The sequence below is a fragment of the Sarcophilus harrisii genome, chromosome 1 (assembly GCF_902635505.1).
Source record: "Sarcophilus harrisii chromosome 1, mSarHar1.11, whole genome shotgun sequence".
NCBI classification, from domain to species: Eukaryota; Metazoa; Chordata; class Mammalia; order Dasyuromorphia; family Dasyuridae; genus Sarcophilus; species Sarcophilus harrisii.
The window spans coordinates 561,707,349-561,730,953 of NC_045426.1; the positions used below are offsets into that span (position 1 = coordinate 561,707,349).

The 23,605-nt window shown below is 37.1% G+C and overlaps 1 protein-coding gene and 1 long non-coding RNA gene across 2 annotated transcripts in view; one reads left to right on the plus strand and one right to left on the minus strand.

The window, feature by feature from the left end:
• Positions 1-327: 327 nt before the first annotated feature.
• On the minus strand, positions 328-20,957 carry LOC100934580 (ribosyldihydronicotinamide dehydrogenase [quinone]). The gene is made up of 8 exons (XM_031946938.1): positions 20,869-20,957; positions 19,370-19,460; positions 16,995-17,129; positions 11,995-12,159; positions 10,188-10,318; positions 6,220-6,333; positions 1,982-2,083; positions 328-616 (listed from the first exon to the last, which is right to left on the minus strand). Exons 3-8 carry the CDS (start codon positions 17,050-17,052, stop codon positions 443-445), a joined length of 744 nt encoding a protein of 247 aa, XP_031802798.1. The 5' UTR covers positions 17,053-17,129; positions 19,370-19,460; positions 20,869-20,957; the 3' UTR covers positions 328-442.
• A 2,391-nt stretch (positions 20,958-23,348) lies between these two features.
• LOC116420654 overlaps positions 23,349-23,605 on the plus strand; it is an 81,579-nt gene continuing 81,322 nt past the window's right edge. The window contains exon 1 of the long non-coding RNA XR_004231040.1: positions 23,349-23,538. This is a non-coding gene — a long non-coding RNA (uncharacterized LOC116420654). The remainder of the gene's footprint in view (positions 23,539-23,605) is intronic.

Here is a 23,605-nt window from a genome sequence, read left to right on the forward strand (position 1 = left end):
TTAGCTATTATTTTTCATGCCTTTGTCTGATTCTCTGTGATCCTATTTGGAGGTTTCTTGGTGAACACATTGGAGTTTGCCATTTTCTTCAACTCATTTTACAGATGAGGAAACTGAGGCAAACAGAATAAAGTATCACACAATTAGTATTTGAGGCCAGATTTTAGCTCTGTAAGACAATTCTTTCTGACTCTAGGTCAAGCACTCTTATCCATTGTACTGCCCTCCCTTACTAAAATGTTATAACATTAAAATACATTGACTAAAATATTATTAAATATTAAATTTGTCAATAATGCAATAACAATAAAAACAAAAAGCCTCAGATTCATTTGGTAAGTGGATTTTGTAGCTTTATTGATTATAACAGATTGTCTCCAAATCATGGGCTACTCACAATGTCAAAAAAGGGAAGGAGTGTTACACATAACACCAGATGTTATTATTCGAAGTACCAGGAGGGAGTGCAGTTTATAGGCTTCTCTTTCCAAATGGTCTCTAGTCTTCTTGCCCAAGACTCCACCATCTCTTTTCTCTTATCTTCTGATGAGTATTCAGGAGCAAAAGTGACCTGAGGGGCCAGGACTTTGAAACCACAGAAATGTAACACACCATGCTAGACTCAGAAAGCAAAAAAGAAATCCATCAGAAATATGACCCACTACCTTTCGACCCAATTAACATTGGGTCTTCCATTAGCTCTCTTAGACTCTTCCATTAGCTATTATTTTTCATGCCTTTTTCATTCATGTCTGACTCCCTGTGATCCTATTTGGAGGTTTCTTGGTGAACACACTGAAATTTGCCATTTTCTTCTCCAGCTCATTTTACAGATGAGGAAACTGAAGCAAACAGAATAAAGTATCACACAATTAGTGTGATACAATGGAAGAATATAATGGAAGAGTCCATTAGGAATAATGTGAGGGAGATATCAAGCTTTGAAATATCAGTAGAAGAAGCAAAAACCTCTTGAAAGCCATATTCATAGAAAACAAATGAACAACCTTTAAACCAGAGGTCCTTAAACTTTTTAAATAGGGGGCCAGTTCACTGTCCCTCAGACTGTTGGAGGGCCAGATTTTAGTAAAAACAAAAACTTTGTTTTGTGGGCCTTTAAATAAGAAAACTTCATAGCCCTGGGTGAGGGGGATAAACGTCCTCAACTACTGCATCTGGCCTGCAGGCCATAATTTGAGGTCCCCTGCTTTAAACCTTGAGATGGCACATTAAGTCAGAGGAAGTCTTATCAGCAATTAATATTTACAATTTTTATTTTAATAATTCAAATACCTATTAAATACTTTTTGGGGGGGCAAAGTAGATTAGGAAACTCTTGAAATCTGTGAAATAAAATTGGAATGTGTGGTGAGCTAGATCAGCATTATCAAACTCAAATTGAAACAGAAGCTACTAAATCGTATATAAGGATCTCTGTGGACCACTTAGAAAATCACATATTAACATCTGATTTATTGAATTTTTATTGATTTTGTTAAGTATTTCTCAGTTCAATTACAATTCAATTTGCTTGGGGCAGCCCTCAGGAGTGTTGTGAACCTCATAGAGCCCATGTGTGTGATACTTCTGATCTAAGTAATGCTACAGCTGGGTAGATTTGGGAACTGACCCACTGACTGGCCCTAAAGAATAACCATTGATGAATGGATGTAGTCTTGGAAAGAAGTTCCTAGAGAAATGCCCCAGGGATCTTTCTGCCTATTCTTATCTCTAGATTCATTATATTATTCATCAAATATTTATTAGGCATCTTATTTACTTTGTGTAGGGCCCAATTCCAGATTTGCTACTATATATAAAAGCTTAATAACTACTTGGCTGATTTGATATATTCAAAATTTACTAAATCTTGCTTTTCATGCAGTTCCTTGAAAAAATGATTGTCTTTCTACTCAGAGGAGTAGCAGGAGGTGAAATGCGATAAGGTGGCAGTGATATGCAGTAGTAATATTAGGTTTACCTGTAGGGGCCATAAGACGTATTTAATATCACCACTGAGCCCTGTTTTGGAATACAATTCAGCATCACCTCCAGTGGTGAATGAAATGAGGGCTAATTTGTTCTGGAATAGAATACAAGAAAATGAATATATGAAAAACAGATTTTTTCAAAAACAGAAATATTAATGAGAAATATTCAGTTCAAGGTAAGAAATGTCATAATAGCTTTAGAGATTTTAATTAGTTTGAGATCTTTCTACCTCTCAGCTTCCACAAGAAAAAGGGATGAAATTAAAATTCTGCCATCAAGAATGTTTTCACAAAGGGAAACCAATAATAGATGCAGTGATGATAGCCCATAAGAAGTATATATAATAATATAGAAAGGATAAGTTCAAGCTCAGATCACTTTAATAAAAATACAAATGTGACATTCAGAATACCAGTTTATATACAGGCAGCAGGGAATTGGTAAACAATCAGCTAGACTCTGGGACAAAATGTATCCAACAATATAATTTTTTCAGTCTAGATAATCAACAAAATAATGCCTTGATTTGTACAGTTTGCTGTTTCTGTGATATAAATGCCCACCCTAAAATTTAACAACCAGCTATCTCAAGCCAGTGTGAGCTAACTCTGGCACAGTTCTGTCTATAGGTAGACATAAATATAAAACTTCTTACTACATCTACCAAGACAAAGCAATGATAGAATGTAGGTAAATTATGTGGACAAGTATTCAGGCTTCCAGCAGAAATATTGAACAAAGGCAGCACATTTAACCAAAATGGTATAGTTTCTTCTCTACAAAAATTTCAAGGACTTTTATAATAGAACACAATTCAGTTAACTAAAGTAAATAAACTTATTTTCATGGCGGAATTTTGTTAACTATTCAGATATATATATATATATATATATATATCCTTATTACTTTTATTATACTTTAATATAATTATTTTATATGTGTCTGGTATGTGTCTACATGTATGGTATCTGCATATGTATATGTGTCATGTGTGTGCATGCAGTGTATACATATGTGGTATGTGTGTGTCTGCTGGGCATGTAATTTAGGTAAAAGACTAATAGGAAAATTTCTCCCTCTGTGACAGCTGATGGGAAGGGAAAGGCCTTGGCCTTTGGACTGGCTTCCACCACTCCTGAAGCCTCCAGAGATGACTCAGTTCTGGCTCTCAGTCATCTCAAGCTGGAGGAGTTCCTGGAAGTCTTCCCCTGGCAGTGAATTTCTTGGTGTTTTGTTGAGATCTGTTATTTTCTTCTTAAAAGAATTCCACCTACCAAGGTAGACTGGCTCTTGATCTGCCACTCTTGGTCTCAGGAAGCTGACTATGGCCCTGTAAGTTTAAGTGATGTGCTGCCCGGTTCTATGTGTACGAGAGATGCTCAGCTCTAGACCAGTGGCTCCAAACTCGGTCAGTTTTTCACCCACTGTCTCTTTTGTAACAATTCTGCATCTACTTCTCTGTATATGCAATTCCCTTCCCCTCCCCTAAGTAGATTGTAAAAAACTCCTTGAGAGCAAGCATTATTTCATCCCCAGCACATAGAAAGCATGAATAGTACTTTAGACCACTATGAAAATAGTTCTGTGGGAAACATTCTGCCTGAATTTCAAAATTATCTTAAAAGGCCCCTTTTTACAACTCCAAAATGTACTCCTTGTCAAATGGGACATGCATATCTTACCTCAAGATCTGAATTAGGCTTTTTGTTTTCTTAGAGTTAAGTAGAAGAAAAAGTTTAATTGATTCAATTCAACAAATATGAATCAAATTCGTATGGTGTTCGATCTAGGAACAGAAGGAAGTAAAACTTTAAAGAAGTCCCAGGAGAATTGATGAGAAATTGTATGTCAACTAAGTCACATTTTAAGGAAAGAGAAACACATACATATAGAAGCTGAGCCAATAGATCTGGGTTCAAGTACTGATGCTGTGTGAACCTGGGTATATGAACCTCAAGAGTCTCCTTTGGCAACTCTCTAAGACTCTAAGTTTCAAAAAAGATGATGATCTGCTTTGGTGGGAGTCTTCTTACAGGGAAATCCCCATCCAATGAATTCCCAGTTCCGGTGTGAAAAAGAAAAGCCATTGTATATTCTTTTAGGGCAGTATCTGTCTTTTGCCTCTTCTTGCATCTCTAGCACTTAGAAAGAGTGCATGGCACAAAGGAGGCAGTTTATAATAAATAATGATTGATTGATTTGGAATTTATATTTACTATACTTATCTATAAACCTGTTCAAATGATGTCATTGTATCTTAGCTTGGACAACTAGGAAAACCTCAGTTCAAATCCTGCCTTATTCAATTAATAGCTGTAAGACCCTGGGCAAATCATTTAACTTTTCCAGCCTCAGTTTCCCTTTTTGTAACTAAGGATTAGTGAGAATCAAATAAGATGACATGAAAATTGCTTTGCAAACTTTAAAGTGCCATTTTAGTAAATACTAAATGTAATACTATGATTATCATTAGTCAGACAGATAACTGAAGGGAAACTTGGACCAACATTTTATATCACAAGGAGATGACCTTTCAATAATTTATACATGCTAAGTCTTTACTTATTCACTTTTGTTTATGTTGGTATGTCCCAGTAATACATTTTAAAGTTTATAATTTAAACTGTCAAAATTCTCACTCATTAGTGGGGGTAATGTGGTCTCTCAAGAGCAGGGATGTAGGAATATGTAGGAATCACTATATTCTATTATGTAAGGTAGCCCCTGAACTTGAAACTGGATCAAACTCCATTGGCCCCTCTACTCATTGTGTCTACAATAGCGGTCTTATGGGGAAAGAGATGCAGTAAGAAAGTAGCCTTAAGACTGGTGATGTTCCAAAGTTATGAAGCCAGTCTGGGTGTAGTGATGGAAGGAGAATGGTTGGAAAGCTGGCATTTGTGTCTAGTTCCAAGGACCTTTGGAGGGGGTACCCGGAGAAAGAAGTGATTTAGCACATGCATAAAGAAAACTCTGGTCTTTGGAGATTGGAAAGAATGATTTGGAGAATGAATGAGGTGAGAGTGTCCAGGAGATAGTGGTCAAGATGATCCCAGATGGGTGAATTCCATAGCAACTGTAGATGAGGATGTTCTACCAGATGGTAAGGAGGAAAGTAGACAGTGACTTGGGTGTTCAGTTTCTTCCTCCCTTCATCAATGAGATGATCAGCAGATTAAGAGGAGTGATGAGAGGCTGTTAGAGGTTTGTTGCCTAAAACTTTCTGAGCTCTGTTTAGTCTATTTTAGTGCTTGGGGTGAAAGGGAGATTGAAGGACAGTGACAATTTATTAGAAAAAAAGTCTCCAAAGAACTGAAAATTACAGGGATGCTCACCAACTGGAGAATGGTTGTAGTGTGTGGTTGTGATAGAGTACTTCTGTGCTATAAGAAATGATGAGCTCAATGACCTTAGAAAGGCATAGAAAACTTGCAAGAAGTGATGAAGAATGAAATAAGCAGAACCCAGACAGCATTGTAGTATAGTAATAGCATATTGTTTGAAGAATGACTTTGAGTGAATAAGTCATTTTGAGTATTATAAATATGCAAATTAAAAATAAAACACATGTGAAAAAGATGCTATTTGCAACCAAAGAAAGAACTTATAAATAGAAACATATAGAATAATTTTGCATATATATGCATAATTTTTATCTAATGATACCTAGTGGGGGAAAGGGGAAGAAAAAATCTACATAATTTTATTATATATTTGAAAGGAACAGCAAGTTGTGGTCAGTAGATTAAAAGTTTCATATATCTTTTTAAAATTAAATTATTATTATCGAAATCCTTGCATTATTCCATAAATTAAAAATAAAACACATTTTTTTAAAAAGGTAAAAAAATGAGAATTAGGGTACATCTTCAAGAACCTTAGTATTAAAAGGGAGAGGAGATATTAGAATGTAGCAAGTTTGGGGGGAGGAAGAAATCTTCCCCTTCTGAAACAGGAGGCAAGGAGAGGTTAATGAAGATTAAGAAAAGTTTTGGAATATAGAAAAAGCTAATTTAGGGAGCTGGTGTTATATGACCTCAATCTTTTCAGTAAGGTAATGGGTAAGATTCTTTGGGAAAGTGGTGAAGAAAAAAAAAGATTAACAAGCAACAGAGAGAGTCCAATGATGAAAACAACAGACCTTTGTTTGAAAAATAACATTTAAAAACCTATAATGCCAGACCTTGTGTCAAAACTTGTGATAATAGCATAATCCATTGAACATACCTGGAGGAAGCCTCTGTCAAAGCATTCTGGAAAATCGAAAGCGAATCCTTGGCAAAGGACTCTGTCCATCCAGCCTTTCATGATGGCAGGCACGCTGAACCAATATAAGGGAAACTAGGGAAAAGGAACAAGAACACCTTCACTCACAAGACCAAAATAAATACTCCAGGTTGGTGGGAAATCTATATATGGCTCATTATTTAATTTTTAAAAAAATATCTTTATTTATTTAATTAATTTTCCTAATTACATGTATATATTTATTTTGAAAATTTTGAATTTCAAATTCTCTGCCTTTCCCCTCTCCCCTTCTGTTTGAGAAAGCAAGCAAGCAATGATATTGATTATAGATGTGAAATCATGCAAAACATTTCTGCATTAGCCATATTGCAAAAGAACACACACAGAGAAAAAAATAAAGTTTAAAAATTTGCTTCAAACTGCACTAGTGAGCATGGTCCTGATGGAGGACAAAGAAGGTTGGGGTGGGGTTGAAGGGTAGGAATGGGAGTATGGACAGGTGTTTGAAGTCTCATTTTTATAGTTTATTTGGGGGGAAACAGACAAACCTTTATCTGTGTCACCTTGTTCATTAACATATCCAAGTCATCTCAGAGTTATTGTTAAGACTTCAAAGTCATCATCTCAAAGTTACCGGAATCTTTTTTGATATTCTACTGATCTGGCGCTGTGGATGTATAGATTTTATTTGGGATACACATATCACAGGGCCAGCATTTTGACCAGAATCACCTAGATGGTTTTCCTTTATTTATCACATTATCAGGATGTGAATTTTAGTTAATATATGAAATAATTCATAAATTATACTCCTTTGCTATTTAGGACAATTTGTACATAACCACAAGTTTGTGATCTCATTTCCTGTTAAAACATACTAAACTGTCTAGAAGTGGTCGGGGGCAGTAGAGCAAGATAAAATTTAACACATGGAAGCATTACATACAGGCTTTCCTTAAACACTACAGTAGCCACCCAGGGAACTCCTTTTACATTCCTTTCCAGGCCCAGACCGGTCCCTTGTTCTTAATACAGGCAAGGCTTGCAAGGGAATTTTGGTGTCTAACTCTGACTCAGTTACTTGTAGTTAAACAAATTGAAGAGAATGTCTAATTCTGACTCAATTAGTTAGCAAGTAAGATGACATATCTAACTGTCTTCTTCTGTCAAAATTAGTCATCGCACATGATTCTTAACCTCAGAGCATTACTGTAATCTGTTTTAAATGGGCTAACAAATGTGGACACTCCCCAGTTGGCATACAGTCAGGGGATATGAACTGGAAGTTTTCTAATATTTTTTCCAATTACATATAAAAATTTCTAACAATTATTTTTTTTAAATTCAGAGTTCCAAATTTTCTTCCTCTTCTTCTCTTCTAAGAAGGTAAAAAATTCAATTTATATCACACATGTGTAGTTATGCAAAACATATTTCCCTAATTTATCATATTGTGAAAGAAAACAAACAAAAAGAAAAAAATAAGAAAAATCAAGTTAAAAAAGCATGCTTTGATCAGCACTCAGACTCCATCAGTTTTTTTCTCGGGAGGTACATAATAGCATTTTGCATCTTAACTCCTTAAAAATTGTCTATTGCTGAGAATAGCTAAGTCATTCATAGATGATCGTTGTACAATATTTCTGTTATTGGGCACAATGTCCTCTTGATCCCTTTGTTTCAATTCATGCAAGTTTTTCTAGGTTTTCCTAAAAGCAAATTGTTTGTCATTTCTTATAACATAATAGAACTACATCAAAATCATATTCCATAACCTGTTCAGCCATTTCCAAATTAAGATATCTCCTCAATGACCAATTTTTTTGCCACCACAAATGTTTTTTTCCTTTTTTTTCGAAATCTTTGTGATACCAATATAGTAGTAGTATTTCTAGTCAAAGTATAAAGGCACAGTCTTTTGGGTACAGTTCTAAACTACTCTCCAAAATGATTCAATCAGTTCACAGATCAAACAGTGCATTAATATCCCAATTTTCCTACATACCCTCCAACTTTTCTTATTTTCCTTTTCTATCATATTAGTCAATCTGAGAGGTATGAGGTGATACCTCCGAGTTTTTTCAATCTACATTTCTCTAATCAATAGTGATTCGGAACATTTTTAAGTGACTATAGACAGCTTGAATTTCATTCTTTGAAAACTGCAATTTTCTAAGAAAATAACCAAGCTATCAACAGCAGTTTGGGGGGGAAATAATACAAATCACTATTAGAGAAAGTCCCACTCTAAACTCCTCAGATTGGTAAAGCTGACAAAAAAGGGAACTGAAAAAAGCCACAGGGAGTATAGGGGGGGGGAAAGACACATGAATATACTATTGGTAAAAATGATGAAATGATTATTTCAGAGAAAATTTATCTGAACTGATGCAAAAATGAACTGAACAGAACCAGGAGAACAATTTCTAACAAGACTCTACTCAAAACTTAGAAAAAATTAAAAACTCTGATTGATACAATGACTAGTTGGGATTCCAAATGAATAGTGATAGAAGCATGCTAGCTATCTTCTAAAATAGAAGGGATGGACCCAGGGTACAGATAGAAATATATTTTTTGATCATGGCCAACACAGGAATTAATTTAGCTTGACATGCATATTTGTGACAAGGGATTTATTTTTCTCTGTCTTATTCAACAAGGTAAAAGGAGGTAGGAGAAAGAAAAAAATGAGTTTTATTTATTAAAAAATATTTTTTTAAAAAAGTAAAATGTGTTGGTTTAGGATTCTAGGAAGTAGCTATTAGTCCTTTAGGAAATTTGGGCAAAGTGATAGGGAGATCTGAGGCAACTAATGTTAGGGTTGGGCTGTAGTCCAGTGTGGAAAGAGCACTGGTTCTGACACTAAAGGACCTGGGTTCAAACCCTGGTTCTTTTACTTGTCACCAGAATAATTCCTGGGGCATAATTTCACAGTATTGTGGAATTTAGAACAGGAAGAAACCCTCATTAACACTCCATAAATATTCATTAAATGCTTATCATGTGTCAGACATCCTGCTAAGTGTTAAAGATAAAAATAACAAAAAACAAACATATCCTGTCCTCAAGGAACTTACCTTCAAAAAAGGCAAGACCTTGATTTATAGAATAAATCCATGCCTTGGTTTATGGGTGACTGGGTCAGTATAATTTCTAATATCAAGAAATATTACCTAGAAGGACTTATGCAACCCTCTGATCTAGCAATACCACTACTAGGTCTGTACCCTTAAGAGATCACAAAAAAGGGAAAAGGACCCACATGTGCAAAAGTGTTTATAAGCAGGTCTCTTTGTGGTAGCAAAGAATTGGAAATGGAGGGGATACTCATCAATTGGGGAATGGAGGAACAAATTGTGGTATATCAATTTAATGGTATACTATTGCTCTGCAAGAAATGATGAGCAGGAGGATTTCAGAAAAACCTGGGAAGACTTACATGAACTGATACAAAATGAAGTGAGCAGGACCAGGAGATCATTGTACATAACAATAGCAAGATTATGTGGTGATCAATAAGCTCTTCTCAGCCATACAATGATCTAAAGTAATTCTAAAAGACTCACGCTTGTTATCCATGATGCAGAGAAAAAACTATGGAGTCTGAATTTAGATTGAAGCACACTATTTTCACATTTTTCTTTCTCATGATTTTCCCTTTTGTTTTGATTCTTCTTAAACACCATGATTAATGTGGAAATAGGTTTAATGTGATCATACATATATAATCTACATAAAATTACTTTCCATGTTGGGGAAGAAAGAGGGGAAAGAGGGAAGAGAAAAAAATTGGAAATCAAAATCTTAGAGAAGCAAATGTTGAAAATTATATTTACATGTAATTGGAAAAAATAAAATACTATTAAGTGGATTTAAAAAAAAAAGAAGTACTTATGCCCTGGGAGTATCCAATTCAATATATTTTATCAAAGGAAAACACTCACCTGAAATATGATTAAATCAGCTTCCTGTACTTTCTTTTGCTCTTCAATCACATCACTGGACAGAAATCCTTTTTTATATGCTGAATGCGCTTCTACCCCATAATTGAAGAAGTCTGAGTTATTCAAAGGACCTGCATAGAAAGACACTAAATTTAGTTATTCAAAAAAAAAAATCTAGTTCCATTGATTGCCCTTCCAAATATGTCACAGACCCTATAATAGATTGGAATCTAATATAGTAAAGAGCCCACAGTAGGGTCTAACTAAGGATTGATTAACAGCCATAATCTGAAATTCAGTGTGATTCATGGCTCTTTTTACTTGAGGGAAGGAATGAAAATTTTCTTTCTTTCTTTTTTTTTTTTTTACTGCTCACTTATTTTTATTTTTTATGTTCTTTTTTATATAAAATTTTGAGTTCCAAATTTTCTCACTCCCTCCTGCCTTTCCTTCCTCCCAAAGATGGTAAACAAGTTGATAGAGGTTATTATATATGAGGAATGAAAAATTTCAAAAGTCATTTGATAACTAAATCTGGTGGAAAACATGGAGTTTGGAGATTGCACTGGGTGTGAATTCTGGTCCTACCGGCTACTGACTGGTCCTGTGATGCTATATCTATTCATTCCTCTCTCTGGGCCCAACTCATTTCGATGCATATGATTTTCAGATCAGTTTATCCAGCCCTAACCTCAATCCTGATGGACATTTCAAATGGATATCCCACAGACATCACAAACTCTATGTGACCAAAAATAACTCATATTCCCCCACCTAAACCTACCTACTTCCAAATTTCCCTGTCATTGTCATTGTCACTGTCCCTGTCATCTAGGTTTTCAACTTTGGTGTCAACTTCAACTCCTTACTCAAAGACATCTCATAAATCCAACCTTTAGTTTAGTCTATAAACTTCAATGGTTCCCTATTGTCTTCAGGATCAAATATAAAATCATCTTTGGCTTTCAAAACTCCTTATAATTTGACCTCCTTCCTACCTTTCCAGTTTTCATACTTCATCTATTAAGTCTTTGGGGTTAAGTGACTTGCCCAGGGTCACACAGCTAGGAAGTGTTAAGGGTCTGAGGGCAAATTTGAACTCAGGTCCTTCTGACTTCAGGCATTGTACCACCTAGCTGCCCCTAGTCTTTTTGTACTTTATTCCCTTCTACATCTGCTAGGACTCCTACATATGCTCTGGACTTTTTGGTATTTGGGTTTCTCCTGACTGAGGGCTGTACCCCATTTTTAGAAGGCTCACCTCTGCCTTCTGGCTCCAATGACATCCTTCAGGACTGATCTCAAATTTTACCTTCTCCAGGAAGGCTTTTCTGGTTATACTTCCCATTTATACTTTATATATTTCATATATAAATAATTATTTTCATGTGTCTCCTTATTAAGAACATGGGATCCTTGAAGGAAAGGATTGTTTTTGCTCTTCTTTGAATTCCAGGTCTTAGTACAGTGCCAAACACACAGTAAGCACTTAATAAATGCTTACTGATTGGCTGATCAATAGTTTCCTCATTTGTAATATGAGAATAATGATAGGGCTAAGATCTAAGTCAGAGGTATCTAACTCAGAGGATGGAGCACCATGTCTGAAGTAAGGAAGACCAGCTGTGTGACCCTGGGCAAGTTGCTTAACCCTATTTGCATCAGTTTACATCTGTAAAATGAGCTGGAGAAGGAAATGGCCAACCTCTCCAGATATGGAGAGAGAGAGAGATAAAGCTACCACCTTACAAACTAAGTCATGTATTGACTTGCTCCGGTGCCGCGGCTGCAAAAGCTAATGACTAACCTGCAAAGTCTTTCTTTGTGGCCCTCGGCTCAAAGTTCATGGCGTACAGATCGGACACGGTGACTTGGCAGCCCTGAATGCTCAGTTCAGTTACCGCTGCATCCTTCAAAGATCCATTCATAGACTTGGGCTCCTGATGTGCATAGACTATGAGCACACGCTTCCCTGGGTCAGAGAATAAAAAGGAAAACAAATCTTCCGTGAGGAATGGTGCTTAAGAACAGTCATGGGGTGGAGGGAGTATTCCCAAACGCATCAGATGGATGAGTAATATGTAAAACAACAAGGCTTTTATTAACAGAATATCTCTAATCACAAAGGTATATTTCAAGTTATAAGTAAAACATCCAAGCCTGCTCAGTGACGCAGCAATCAGAGCGCTGAATTTGAGAGCCGGGAAAACGGTTCAAAGCCTGCTTCAGATACACGAGGGCTGAGGAATCCTGGGCAAGTGAGGTAACCTGTCTGTGTCAGCTTCCTCATCCATACAATGGGGATAGTGACAGCATCTAACTCAGGTGTGTTGGGAGGATAACTTCAGGAAAGTAACAAGCCTACAAAGTTACATAAAAGCTGGCTATTATTAACCAATGACCTTTGGTGGCAATTTTATCAGTCACACTCAAAGCGCAAAACAATACATTAGGTCCCTAACATAACATGGATGATTAACATAAAGAGTAAAAAATACATCTAAGATTTGTTTTTCTCACCTGGTAAATGAAAACCAGATAATTTCTGATCATTTCTACCACAGCATGGATAATTAAAACAAACAGTGAAAAAATATACCATATTTCTACCATAACATGGATAATTAACAGAAAGGGTAGAAAAAATACATCTAAGATTCATCTTTCTCATCTGGTAAATTAATATTAGATAATTTCTGACGATTTCTACCATAATATGGATAATAACATAAAAAGTAAAAAAAAAAATTACATCTAAGGTTCATTTTTCTCACCTGGTAAATGAATACCAGATAATTTGAGAGAAAATCTTTTTGATTATTTCTATTATAACATAGATAATTAATATAATGAGTAAAAAGTACATCTAAAGTTCATTTTTCTCATCAGGTAAATGAACATTAGATAATTTCTGAAGTAATAGTTTTAACCTTTGATCTGGAAATACCGCAAAAAAAGTTAATTCAATCATTTATTAAATGTCTCCTATGTTTAAGGCACTATGATAGATCTTAAGAATGAAAAGACAAAATATTTTCTCAATATATAACTATATACTATAATAATTTGATATTATATGTTTAGACTATAAATTGAGTTTTGGTCATATGTGAAAATAACTATTTATATATGAACTATATAGAGTATAAATGGGAGGTATAACCAGAAAAGGCTTCCTGAAGAAGGTAAGGTTTGAGATCAGTCCAGAAGGATATCCGTGGAGCCAGGAGGGAAAAAAGGGGATATTACTGCTATAATCACTCACCAGCCTGTGAAATTGAGTGTCAGGAGTAACAGAGTAATAGTTAACATTTATATAATAATAATAATAATAGCTAACATTTATATAATACTTACTATAGGCTAAGCACTATTTTAAGTTTTTACAATTATTTCATTTTAGCCTTATTACAACTCTGGGAAGTAGGTGCTATTACTACCCCTTTTTACAGATGAGGAAACTGAGGCAAACAAGTTTAGTTGTATAGAATCAGTGCTAATAAGTGTCTGAGGCTGGGTTTGAACTTGTGTCCTCCTAATTACAGGCTTGGTGCTCTATCTAATGTTACCATCTAGATGCCCAAGCACAGAAGTTGAGAGTTTGAGACCAATCCATATGGGAAAAAAATTTCCTTTAAGCAGACAAAATGTCATAGAGCTTTTGTTTGAAAATTGTCAACAAAGGGGAATCCCTCCCCTCTCAGTTTTCCAGTCTATTCCTGGAGAGCTCTAATTGGGGTGTGTATGTATTTTATTTATATGCAACATATAGATAAACATAAAATGCACATAGAATATATGTATAATATCCATGCATATGTATATGTGACATATATATAAAGTATATGTGTGTATATGTGTAACATAAAATACACATAGAATATATGTATAATATCCATGCATATGTATATGTGGCATATATATAAAGTATATGTGTAACATCATAGAGCTTTTGTTTGAAAATTGTCAACAAAGGGGAATCCCTCCCCTCTCAGTTTTCCAGTCTATTCCTGGAGAGCTCTAATTGGGGTGTGTATGTATTTTATTTATATGCAACATATAGATAAACATAAAATGCACATAGAATATATATATATTATCCATGCATATGTATATGTGACATATATATAAAGTATATGTGTAACATAAAATACACATAGAATATATGTATAATATCCATGCATATGTATATGTGGCATATATATAAAGTATATGTGTAACATAACATATAGAATATATGTATAATATCCATGCATATGTATATGTGACATATATATATATATATATAAGTATATGTGCAACATAAAATACACATAGAATATATGTATAATATCCATGCATATATATGTGATATATATGTATATGTGTACATGTATGCATATATATATATATATATATATATATATATATATATACATACATGTCTTGTTATATAGACATCTTGTTAGGAAGGAGTATATATACATGCATATATGTATGTACATACCATACACATGAATGTGTATATATATATATATGTGTGTGTGTCTGTGTATACATACATACACATACATATACACACATACACACACACACACACACACACACACTTTCCTAACATGATTAAACTCTTTTTGCATTTTCTACAGTTTTTCTGCTTCTATTTTCTGGGCCAAACATGACAATCCTTTAGAGGAACAGAAAAGGGGAAAAAAGCATTTGTTTAGCAACTGCTATGTAGTAAGTACTATACAAATATTATCTTCAATCTCAAAAACCCTGGAAGGTGGGTGCTATTCTTATGCCCATTTTATAGTTGATAAAACTAAGGCAAAAATATCACCCAGTTAAGAAATAAAAGGCTACATTTGAGCTCAGGCCTCTCTTTTTCTGGCTGCCTCTAGTCCTATCTACCTCCTCTCTCCTTTAGGTTAAATATCACAGTTTCTTCAACTAATCCATCCTGGTACACTCATGGCCCTTCTCCTCCGGGTGCTTCAGTCTATCCACGCCCTTTCCGGCTGGGGCACCCATACATTCGGCTGTGATATTTTTTCAAGTACTGAACTGTTCCAACCCCCATCTCCTCCTGGGCTTTAAGGCTCCAGGAAAGGGATTAAGCTCAGAAAATAGAAGCTAGCCTAAAGTGGACTGGTTTTTGATGAGCTCAACCTTATTTACAGGGCAATGAAGTTATGTCTGGGTCACTTGATAATCCCTCTCTAGGTCCCATATATGCCCATTTACACCTTGTAAAAGGCCTAAGGACAATTCTTGATCGGATTTCAGTTAACTAAGACTGTCTCCAAGATAATCTGACTGGGAAAAATTAACCCTTTAAAGTGGACTGGAAAGTCAACTTTTCTCCCCACCCCCTTTTTTCCCCAGACCTACTGCCCAGATTGTTATTAGAGTTAGATATAAAGCGCTTCTGCCTTAGTTTCCTCACCTGGAAAATGGGAATAACAATAGCATCTGTTTCCTAGGTTGCAGTGAGAATTAAATAGAAAGCACTTTTATCTCACTCAACCCTTCCAACCATCTGGGAGCTAGACGCCATGATGGCTCCCATTTTATAGTAGAGAAATCTGAATTTAAGTAATTTGCTCTCAATCAGATGGTTACCAGTCCAAAGCTGCATTTGAACTGGGGTCTTACCCAATCCTGACCTAATATGTCACCTTGTTACCCCCACCCTTGAAAGGATGGCCCTTCATCTCGACCTCTCCTTTAACAGAACCTGGGATTGCCCTGGGCTGATTAGTGAGATTATGCAGGCCTGGACTCTATCTTCTGGCCATCCCCATATTCAAAATATATTCCCCTTAATGTATTGGGTTCCCAGCGGCCCCATCCACCATAAATTCGGACAAGGAGGACCTCGCAGTGGGAAAAACAGTGAAATGATAACAGGCTCCCTCAGAATCCTTTAGAATGCTCAAATCTCCATGAGGGCAGGAATCATTTTCTTGCTAGTGTTTGTAACTCCAGCACTGGCACAGAGAGTAAGTACTTAACAAATACTTTCTATATTTACCGCCATCATAACCAATTAATAATAATACCATTTCTATGCTACTTTAAAACTTAAGCGAAATTACCTCATTTAATCTTCACATAGTCCTGACAGATATGGAGTATTATTTTCTCCATTTCATACAAAAGAAAATTACGGGTTCAGAGAGATTATAATTACCATCATCACCATCATTATTATATTATCATTATTTCTGCTAGTTAACATTTATACAGACTTTAAAGTTTGCAAAGCACTTTAGGGATATTGTCTTGTTTAATCCTGGGAGCAACACCTTGAGACAATGTATTCTTATTATCACCCCCACGGTTAAGGGAATTTTTCCAGAAAATAAGGCCAAAGGAATTTTCCTAGAAAGTGAGCCAGGAAAATTTTCTAGAAAGCAAGGCTTAGAGAATTTTCCAGAATGTGAGAATTCTCCCAGGCCCAGGGATTGGGGAATCCAGCTGGTTCTGCAGAGCTCTGGGGTACTCTTCTCAGAAATCCTTGTCCAATTATCCTTTCCTACAAAAGCATGAAACAGATGGGTGACTTGGGGTTCTCTGCCACTTCCCAGAAGCCTGTGCTTTAGGGGGTGACTAACAGGAAAACTGCTTAAGTTAGAGCAGGTGGTCCCTGAGGCTGAAATGGTAAATTCCTGGTTATCTGGCTTGGACTTTGAGAAGAACACACACAATTAAGTCGCTTCAGGCCACAGAGCTATTGTTTATTTATGGCTGAGAGTCTGAAAAATAGACTCGAATTCCCAATATTTTTCACCTCAACTCCAGAAAAAAGGCATTTCTTCTTACCTGCCCTTCCCCAGGGCCGCGGATCCTCCGTCCCCACCAAGGACACCGTCCCACTCATAGCAAAGAAAAGTCCTCGGTGCAGATGGCTGCAGGTTAGACACTTTGGCTCTCTGCAGTTTGGGGGAAGAAAAAGGTCTGGAAGGGGAAAAAAAGGGAAGAAATCATGTGCCCCGGGGGAAGGAACCAATAGCAGGGCAGACCGGGGTGAGGAGAGGCTTCTCAAGAGATACAATGTGGCTTTTGGGCTGCTGCTCCTGGGGAGGTGAGCATCCTGGGAGAAATTGTAGAGGGTTCTGGGAAGGGAGGAGAGAGGGAGGGAAGGGGGGAAGGGAGAGAAAGAAGAAGGGAAGAAGGGGGGGGGGGCGGAGAGAGAGACAGAGAGAGAGAAAGGGAGAGACAGAGACCAAGCAAGAGCCTTTCCCCACACACAATAACCCTCTTCTTCCCTCCCCCCAGGGTCTAGCCCCTTCCAAACTGAACAACTGAGTGCCTTGCAAGGCCTCTTTGACACAACCTAAGGTGACTGAGTGGAGATAAGGACAGGTGATTGCTTCTCTCTGAGATCATCAGATCTCAGATTGAAATCAGAAAAGCCACCTCAGAGACCATCTGATTCCTCCGTTTTATAGATTAGAAAGTTACTTGTTTTAGGCTGCAGGTGGAAAAAAAGCAGATCTCTCGATTCCAATCTAGCTCTTTCCACAGTGTTGAAATTATAGGTTCTTACTGAATTATCAGATAAGTCTCAAGAAAAAAAACAAGACTAAAATTTAAAGGGGAAAAACCGTTGCTAGTCCATTGTATGTTTTGGGATGTTTTTATATGTCCAGCGGGCTACTTTAAGACCCAGTACATAGTAGGCACTTAATAAAAGCTCTACAACTCTGGTTACCTTGGAGCCAAGATTGCAGCCGTCTGCCCAGCATGGAAGCTGGGAGAAACCAGGGATTGGAGTTCCAAGAGAACTTTGAATTTGGAATTTATGACTGTGCTCCTTAGAAATGAGCTCAATTGAGAACTTAATCCCGTTGCTCTCCTCTGCCAATGATTGTAGCACAAGTAGGAGGGATTATATATCTCCCAAGGGCTGGGGGAGTAATTTGAATATTTGTGATTTGTGAATTTATGATTATATCTTTTGCAGTAAATATTTCCATGTAAAGGCTAAAAAGGACACATAAGTGAAAAATAGAGAGATGAACAAATAGAGGCTTGGAGAATCAAATTGAAAGATGAAGGCACAAGATAAAGCCTAAAAAGACCCAAACAAAATAGTCAGTCAGTGAACAAGTATTTTATTAAATGTTTACTCCCAGCCAGACATTGTGGAGAATGTTGGGAATACAATGAAAAACAAAAACATCCCCCTGACCTCGAGGACATCACATTTCCAAGGGGTGAGACAAACATGAAAATAACTTGTCAGTTAATATAGAGGCGGCTGGGTGGTGCCATAGTATACAGATCACCGGGCCTGAAATCAGAAGAGCTGAGTTCTAATTTGCCCTCAGCCGAGTACTAGCTGTGTGATCCTGGGTAAGTCACTTAACCCTATTTGCCTCAGTCTCTCATCTGCAACCTAAGATGCAGAAGGAGATGGCAAACCATTCTAGTATCTTTTCCAAGAAAACTACAAATGGGGTCATAGTCAGGCAGGAAGGAACAACACTTAATTAACTGTGATGGACATGGCTCTTTTCAACAATGAGATGATCCAGGCCAGTTCCAATAAACTTGTGATAGACAGAACCATCTACATCCAGGGAGAGATCTGTGGGGACTGAATGTGGATCACAACATGGTATTTTCTACCTTCTATGTTGCTTGCTTTTTTTTTTTTCTTTCTCATTTTTCCCCATTTTGATCTGATTTTTCTTGTGATCTTGATAATTGTGGAAATATATGTAGAAGAATTGCATATGTTTAAACTAGATTGGATTGCTTCTGTTCATGGGGAGGAGGAGAAAAATTTGGAATTTTTGAATTTTGAATTGGATGTTGAAAACTGTCTTTGCATGTATTTTGAAAATAGAATAGCTGTTTAAAAAAAGAATGAACAACACTAAAGGTAATATAAGGGAAAGGTAGGAGGTGTGATTTGAGTTGAGATTTTTAAAAGCCATATAAACTATCCCATGGAGGTAAGAAGGAGGCACTGGAGGCCAGAAGGAGAACCAGAGCCAAGGAATAGGGAGGGAGATAGAGGGGGATGTGCTGGAAACAGTAAGCTGGCCACTGTGGTGATCATTATAGAATATGCAGGGGCGTGTGGGTGCATACACATGTACATACACACATATACATATATACACATATACTTATACATACATGTACATTGATATGCACATATACATAATACACATACATATACTTACATACACATGCACTAATTAGTTAATGGATTAGCATAGTGTAATAGGGGTCATGACCATCCAATTTCCTTCCTAGGGGCCTTGATTTCCTCATCTGCAAAATGAAAGGATTGGCCACTTTGTTGTTTAAAGTCCTTTCCCGCTGTAATATTTTAAGAGGCCATAACTCCATGTGGTTACCTTTCTTTTGTTCTCCAGACAGCATGAATAACCCTTTTTGTTCTCAAAAAATAACTGCTCATGAATGACTGAACAAATTATAGTATATGAATATAATACAATATTAGTGCACTATAAGAAATGGCAAAGGGGACAGGTTCAGAGAATCTTGTAAAGATTTGTAGAACATGATGCAAAGTGAAGGGGGGAGAATCAGGAGAACAATTTACACAACTTTTATACAATATAATTGTACAATTGTATGAAATATAAAATATATAATTTTATTCAATAATAAAGACAATCACATTTGACAGATGAAAGAACTCTGCCAATGCAATGATCAAAGGACTGAGTTTCCCCTTATTTGTGATGGGGTTTCTCTGGGATTATCTCCAGTTTGTCTCATATATATCTTGTCTGAACACAGTTGTTTGGTATCTTTCCCTTTATATTATGAGGTCACAGAGATTTTTTTGGTCTTTCTTTTATCTCCAGTGCTTGCAGAATGCCTGACACATAGTAAATACTTAATAAATGTAGATTAATTTGACCTGACTTGACAATGATGAACTATGCTACACATTTCTTGATAGAAAGGTGATAGATTAAAAAGACAGAGTAAAACATGCTTTTTTGGAAATAAATGAAATAGGAATTTATTTTATTTGATTATACATATTTATTATGAAGGTTTTTCCCCTTCTCTTTTATATTGGGGGGTATAATAATTAAAAATGTTTATATTAATTACAAAATAATATCAAATAACTGGTTTCAAGATAGACTGGAATAGAAAATATATATACATGGTGACCATTCAGTTTAATTTCTATGGAGCAGTGAAAAGAATATTAGATTTGAAATCACACAAACTCTGTTCAAAATCTAGCTATGCTACTACCTTTGTAAATTTGTACAGGTCACTTAATTTTTCTGGGCTTGATTAACAAAATGTAGGGAATTGGACTGAATGATCTATTATGTCTTTTGAAACTCTAAATAAGAATCATAATTACTATATGGAATCCAATTCTTCCCCTACTGGAAAAATAATACAAGGCTTATGGATTTTAGAATACAACTCTGAATCATCTTCATTTATGAAATCCAGAATCTAAATTATGATATAAAAATTAATCCATTTTGGGAGAAGTTTTGGGAAGGTGATGTAAAAACAAAAGATATCAATAAAAGTTAAAACACAATAATAATTAACACTGATGGTTAATCATGAGCTAATACAACCTAATTACCATCTTCAAGTGATATACGAACATAATCTCCATGTTATATTAAAAAAATTAAATACAACTCTGAGAGCAAAGGCATATTCTTACAACCTGAAATCTGGAGCAGCGACAGGAATAGCTTTCACGCTGATGAGAGGGTCACATTCACAGGGACACAGGATCTTCCAGCTGGTAGGTGCCTGAGAAGTTTGGGCCAGTACTTCCAAACCCTTATGAGCAGAGGAGAAGAGTTGAAAACTTAGGGAAGCTGAGATGTCTAAAGCATTATCCTAATTTTTAATTTTAAAATTAAAAAATTTTAATATAATTGACTTCCTTTGAAATTATTATTATCCCCATTTTATAGATGAAGAAAATGACACAGAGGTTAAGTGCTATCTTCTTTAGTCAGTGGCAGAAGCTGGGGCAAAGTGTTCAATCAATTAAACTAATAATTTGTTGAAGCCTTCTTGGGGGTCAGTATAGTATAAACTCCTCAGAAAGCACACTTCATTTTTGGTCTGTGTTTCCTTAGCCTTTGCTGGAATGCCTTACAGGTAGGGGTAAACAGGGTTAAAAAAAAAAAACAACTAAGTACCATGGTACAAAAATGTAAAAGAAAACAATCATCACAACAGAAAATGAAAATGAGGAGCAGTTAGCTGGCACAGTGGATAGAACACCAGCCCACAGTTAGGAGGATCTGATTTCAAATCCAGCCTCAGGTACAATTCTGTCATCCTGGGAATGTCACTTACCACTGATTGCCTCCCCCCAAAAGAAAATGAATACTGAAATGAGAGATGAAAATGATCACAGATGATAAAATGACTCTCAATTATATAAAGTTAAAAAGATTTTGTTCAAACAAAACCAATGAAGTTAAATTTTTTTGAAAACTGTTCCCTTTTTTTCTTTAACAAACAGCAAATAAGATGGGCATTATCATATATGTAACAACAAAAAAAAGTTGTATGTGAAACTATAAATCTGCATTATCTACAGCTTGCTTTTTTAAAAAAAATTATATAATCAATTCATCTTGTAGCTTTCAAAAATGTCTTGCATTCCCATGCTTCTTTCTGACCTTCTGTTCTCATCTGCATTTTTAAAGAAGAAATGACAGAACAGGTAGTTTCTCAGCAAAAGAAATGGAAAATATCGAGCCATATGAAAAATTCCCAATCACTAATAACTAAAGAAATGCAAATGAAACTCTGATATTTCAGTTCGTAACCATTGGTGATGTGACGATGTCAGGTGGTTAGGATGGTAAGGATTGGAGATGTCAAAAAAGGAAAATAACATTTTTGGAGGGGCAGAAGGAATTTGTTTGTTGACCTTTGAGTAGTTCTGACCATTCTGAAAGGTAATTTGGAACTGTGTCTCCAAAGTCACTAGACTGTTCATACTCTTTATCTAGCATTCCTAGGCTCATACCTCAAAGTGATCAGAAAAAGCAAAAATGATGTGGGTATGTAATGATAATTAAAGATGTCAAATAAGAAGAGAGGAGGAGTGAGAAGGTTAAGAAGGAGAGGATGAGAATAGAGGAGAAGGAGGAAGGTAAGGGATGGAAGGAGAGTAGTAAGGAGGAGAGAAGGTAGGATGGAAAGGTAGGGAGGAAAGGAGGAGGAGAAGGTAGGGATGGAAAAAGGAGGAGGAGGAAAGGAGGAGGAGGAGAAGGTAGGGATGGAAGGAGGAGGAGGAAGAGGAGGAAGAGGAGAAGGTAGGGATGGAAGAAGGAGGAGGAAAAGGAGGAGAAGGAGGAAGGTAGGATGGAAGGAGGAAAGAGAGGAGAAGGAGAAGTAGGATTGAAGGAGAAGAGGAATGATGAGGGAGAGAAGAGGATGGAAGGCAGGAGGAGGAAGAGGATGGATGAAAGGATGAATAGGGATGGAAGGAGGAGGAGGAAGAGAGGAGAAGGAGAAGGTAGGGATGGAAGGAGGAGGAGGAAGAGGAGGAGAAGGAGAAGGTAGGGATGGAAGGAGGAGGAGGAAGAGGAGGAGAAGGAGAAGGTAGGGATGAAAGGAGGAGGAGGAAGAGGAGGAGGAGGAGGAGGAGAAGGTAGGGATGGAAGGAGGAGGAGGAAGAGGAGGAGGAGGAGAAGGTAGGGATGGAAGGAGGAGGAGGAGAAGGTAGGGATGGAGGGAGGGGGAGGAGGAAAGAGGAGAAGGTGGAAGGAGAATGAGGGGGAATTAGAAGAGAAATTGGCAGAGAAGGATGCAGGGGGGAAACAAATCATGTAAAAACAAAAGATTGCAACAAAAATCCTCGCTTAAAAAACCCAACAGCAAAGCCCTTTCTGTGTGTGTGTGCGAGGTGGAGAGAACGAGCATTATATAAGCCTTTGCAAGAAACCGGACTCACCCGCACAAAGCAACTGCAGAAGATAGCCTGGGAAAATCCGCTTCCTGACGCCCAGCCTCGCCGGCTCACAAATCCCGGGGCCCGGCCGCGCCGGCGCCGCCAATCAGGGCGAGGGTTTCCGCGCCTCCCGGGCCCTCTGTCCGAGTCACCGGCAGCCTTCCCTCCTTGCTGAGCGAGGCTGCGGAGGCTTTCGTCTCGTGCAACTAGTTCTGTCTGCCAGCGGCTCCGACTTCTCCCACCCGCGGCTGGCTCAGCTTTCCTGCCGGGAGGGGAGCGGCGGCTTGCTCGCTGGCCGGCTCGGGCCGCGGCGTCGCGCCGCTAGTAGTCGGGCGCTGTAGCTCTCGGCGCGGCCGGCTGAGCCCCGGGGAGGCGGGAATTCACGGCTGCGGCTCCGCGGTCATGCTGCTTGCGGTATGTTAATGTCATCTATTTTTCTTTCCGTCCCTCTTAAGTTTCCTGACCAAGTATTTGCCGGCTA